At 31.6% G+C, this 4,810-nt stretch overlaps 1 protein-coding gene across 1 annotated transcript; it reads left to right on the forward strand.

Annotated features, from left to right (window-relative positions):
* Positions 1–1,193: 1,193 nt before the first annotated feature.
* On the forward strand, positions 1,194–4,510 carry LOC114319976 ((+)-neomenthol dehydrogenase). The gene is made up of 5 exons (XM_028267064.2): positions 1,194–1,655; positions 1,763–2,009; positions 2,405–2,473; positions 3,111–3,287; positions 3,919–4,510. Exons 1-5 carry the CDS (start codon positions 1,627–1,629, stop codon positions 4,297–4,299), a joined length of 903 nt encoding a protein of 300 aa, XP_028122865.2. The 5' UTR covers positions 1,194–1,626; the 3' UTR covers positions 4,300–4,510.
* The last annotated feature ends 300 nt before the right edge of the window (positions 4,511–4,810 follow it).

Below are 4,810 nucleotides of genomic sequence, written 5' to 3' on the forward strand. Positions count from 1 at the left end.
TTATAATGGTATGGATGCAATTTTATTAAATAATTAATTGATTAAAATGTATAGCATAATGTAGTGGCTTGATACGTTCTGTACCATTTAGCACAACATTTATTACACCACTGAAAGTGTGTATTTTATGCTATACATGCTACTTTAACATTACTTCACCAAATACCACACAATTAAAATTACTATTTCTTTTTAAAAAAAAAACATTCTCCTTTACTTTATAAAAAATAATGAGTTAATTTCGTTTTTATCCCCAAAGCAACATCATTTTGTATATTTCATCATTTAATTATTAATTTTATTTATTTAGTTTCCATCATTTTTAATTCAAAATAATATATTCTAATTCGAGATAAATGTCTAAGTCAACAATCGTTAAAATTTAATTTGACAAGTAAAAAGGTTATTTCAAAATTTGAATAATTTAATCTATACAGCCAGATAATAATTTTTTTAATCACTAATTCAAAATAAAGAATGAAAAAGATTTGTGTGTGGTTATAATATAATGTGAATAATAGGATGGGGTATTTGATTGTATGAATTCGATTGTTCAAATTATATAATTAATTTTTTGTCCATTTAGGCTTGAACAAGTACTAATTTGGACATATTATTTTTAATTGGACTAAATATATAAAATTAATAGTTGAAGAATAAAATTTTAAAAATTAAGAATAATGTAGAAAATAAAAATGAAATCGAGACCTTGTGACGTAATCGATGACGATTACTCGGAGAAGAGCCTAAGCGACGCCGATTATTTTCTCCTACGGACTCAATAAGCCACTTTTCATAATAAATGAAATAATATTAATGGCTATTCCATCCTACTAGAGAGGTATTATTGGACCTTATGAACTCACTTTTAAGTCAGATTTTGATAATTTAAATTGTTCATATTTTAAGATTAGTTGAGTACATCATTCCTTATAAAAATTAAGTCGATCGGATAACGACAATCATGTGTTTGGATCAATTTTATATGAAAAAAATAAATGGTGAGAAAATAAATGATTCATATAGAATTGATCAAATACGTGTTTTCTATTATTTGTTCGTTTTGATTTTTTGGAAGAATAATGTACTTGACGAACTCTAAAATGTAGACGGTTTAATTTATTAAAATAGAACCCAAAAATAGGTCCATTGGACAGGATTAAATGGTCAAATCCAATTACAGATTGAAATCTGTCCACTCTCAATTATTTATTGTTTCTACCACCATAACGATGCATAATCAAAGAACATCACAAAAATTCAAAACCAACATTAATTTAAGAAGAAGATTAGGAACAAATAAAGCGATCCCACATGAATATAGTCCTTTAACATGAGGCGTTTCGTATTTTTTTGTGAATCTCACACCTATACAAATAGATTATATCCAATTTCCGTATAAGTAAAAGAACGATTAATTGAAACCATAACTTACATATATACCCCCCACATAATTGAAACACCACAAAAATTTATAACAAGCACAAATTTAAACCCTGACTTAGCATACACATACACTATAAATAAGGTATTTAGCAAAACTATCTTGGTTTATCAATAAAAGAACCAAAGGTTGAGAGGTGAACTAAAGCTAACATTCCTCAGGCACATCCCATCTTGTCAGCAATGGCAGAGGCAATCACTACAACAAAGAGGTGTATTTTTGCTTCTTTTGTAGCATTTGAATTCTCTTTCACTCACTCTCATTCTAGCTTCAACTTTCTCACCCACCAACTGTTTGTGTTATGTTGTCTCTGTGTAGGTATGCAGTTGTAACAGGGTCAAATAAAGGAATAGGGTTTGAGATATGTAGGCAATTAGCTTCTAAGGGAATCATAGTGGTGTTGACTGCTAGAGATGAGAAGAAGGGTTTTGAAGCCCTTGAGAAACTCAAAAGTGATGGCCTCTCTGATCATGTGGTGTTCTGTCAACTTGATGTTGTGGACCCATCTAGTGTTGCTTCCTTTGCTGATTTTATCAAGTCCAAATTTGGAAGGCTTGATATCTTGGTATGATTCACAGCCCAATTCTCAAATTTTCTATTTTTATTCATTTAATTTATAATTATCATTAGTTTTTGTGCAGTCTGAGTCAACAGCGATAAGCTTACCTCAATTGTAAATTTTATAATTAGAATTACTATTCTGATAAACTTTGGCAATACATGTTTGGTTGTCTTGATAGAATGAAAAGCAGTGTCGTTATGTTATTCAACAAGAAAATTAGTTGTGTTTTTTGTCATCAGTTGCATGATCGGTGAAAATATGGAATGAACTATGCATTTACTTATTAGTGAGAGGCAGATATGGCCTTCAATCCAAATTTCTAGAAAGATCTATTACTCATTTCCTTGCACGTTCCAGTGATTTTTTGTGAAGTAATGAAAAAGCTTGAATTCTTGTAGGTGAATAATGCTGGAATTGTTGGAGTCAAGATGGACTGGGATTCTTTGCAGTCATCGGACGGTAGTTGGGTGAGTCTTAATGCATGATTCATGTCATTTTCCCTCAAGTAAATTCAAATTGTTGTGATTCCATTGATGCATACATCTAATGGCCACTGATATTCTATTTTTCTTTCTTTTGTCTCACTAAGATGCATGATTTTTTCATGAAAAAGTTATGATCTATACCTAATTTTTAAATTTCTTGCAGATCAGTATTAACATTGAATGATTCCACATAGAAAAGCAAGAGAGCAAAAGTGCACTTTTTATTAATATATATATATATATTTGGGCAAGGTTTTCCTACAACCTGTGTTAGAGAAACCTTTTGTTGCCTCATGTGTGACAACCTCTAAGATCATTCATGTGCATAATTTACGGGATCAAAAGGTCCCAAAAGTCATCATACTCCTTTTCAATAATTCTTTCATGTTTAAAAAAATGAGTCATTATATTTCAGCAGAAAGAAAAAAGTGGTTGAAGAAAGTGGAGAGTGTTCGGAGTATAGTTTATAAACTGGCTCAAAATCATCTCAATTGTCTTCCAATTTCATGCTTTGGCTGTTAATCTAAAAATTAAAACAGGGCATGGATTATGCTTTTTAGGTAATAGGTAATAGAAACCACAAGGATTGTTACTGAATGACATTAATGCATTAATGCAGGAAGAAGTCGCGAGCTCAATGAAAAAAATAACGACTCAAAGCTACGAGTTGGGTAATGAATGCTTGCAAACAAACTACTACGGCACAAGAGCGATGACCGAAGCACTCATTCCCCTCCTCCAGCTCTCTGATTCACCAAGGATTGTAAATGTCTCTTCTGGGATGGGGAGGCTACAGGTATAGAAGTAACCATACCCGCTTTCATAAGTACAAAATTTGCACTTTAATTAAAACAAACTTACACAGACAACCTTGCTAGCTTTCAGTTTTGGATTAAAGAGCAGAAGTTTTAACTATCTCTTACCAAAAGTAATTATCAATGTTGTGGGTGACATCTCTCAATGATTAGTGGTGTCAGCCAAGCCGCTTAGAAAGCATTTTTTAAAAACAATATATATATTTGTTTCTTTGAAAGTTAAAATACAATTGTAAAAATTATTTTGAACTCCCATATTTTAAAAATGTGTTCCTTACAGTTTGTTGTTAAGAATGTTCGATTTAGTAGCAAAAGAAATCCCCCAAATGATTTGGCTTCCCACACTTGGGTTTTGGACTCTATGAAAAAAATTGAGAGTATATGGGAGCTGATCTCGTCATCTATGAAATTTTTTCCTTCTCTCTTGTTTGCAAAGACTCACTTTTTATGTGGTCTCATAATGAAATCAAAGGGAGTTGAGCAAAATGCTGATTTGTATTGTTTGGTCCATACATTTCCTTTCTCATGGATGTGGAGGTTTTGTTTTCATATTTGCAAAAAAAATTTTGCCAATTGTAGTTGATCTTAGTTTTTCTCAATTTTTTGTTTCAGTTAATACCAAGTGAATGGGCAAAAGGAGTGTTGAATGATGTCGAAAGCCTTACAGAGGAGAGAGTAGAAGAGGTACTGAATGAGTTTCTAAAAGATTTCAAAGAAGGTGCGTTAGAAACCAAAGGTTGGCCTACTTTTTCATCTGCATATACAGTGTCAAAAGCAGCCATAAACGCGTACACAAGAATTCTGGCCAAGAAGTATCCCACATTCCGCATCAACTGTGTTTGCCCCGGTTGGGTTAAAACAGATATAAACAACAACATCGGCAAAAAAACTACAAAACAAGGTGCTCAATGTCCTGTGAAGTTAGCCCTGCTGCCTGATGATGGGCCTTCCGGCCTCTTCTTTATTAACAATGAACCAGCATCTTTTGTATGAGAATTGTTTGTTTCAATCTAGCAGATATACACACATTACGTGACTTTCTACGCAAATAATACTCATGTTATTTGTACAAGTTTTGTTATGAATAGCTTGAGGCAATAAAACTATATGGTGAAACCTAGGTGCATTTTTATTTTTATTTTTATATATATGGTTCATGTAATCAAAATTTAATATATATGAAAATTTGTGCCTTTTTATTTTATTTGTTTAGTTATTTTTATGGTTTATGTGATCAAAATTTAATAGTTCTCAAATTTGTGACAATAAACATAAACAGATGCACACACAAAAGTTAAATGCCTTAATGATTTTTTTTGGCAGGAGTGGGGGTGATAGTGAACACAACCAATGTGATTTTATTTGGAAATTTTTGTGTTTGGAATTTGGATTTGTGGCGGGAAAAAAAAGGAAAAGGAGAAGAAAAGGAAATGAAGTACACACTTTCTTCTTCTTTTATTTATTTATTTATTTATTTTAATATATATGCCCTTCTTTCTTTTCT

Source organism: Camellia sinensis, chromosome 5 (assembly GCF_055761805.1).
Source record: "Camellia sinensis isolate YWXY chromosome 5, ASM5576180v1, whole genome shotgun sequence".
Classification (NCBI taxonomy): domain Eukaryota; kingdom Viridiplantae; phylum Streptophyta; class Magnoliopsida; order Ericales; family Theaceae; genus Camellia; species Camellia sinensis.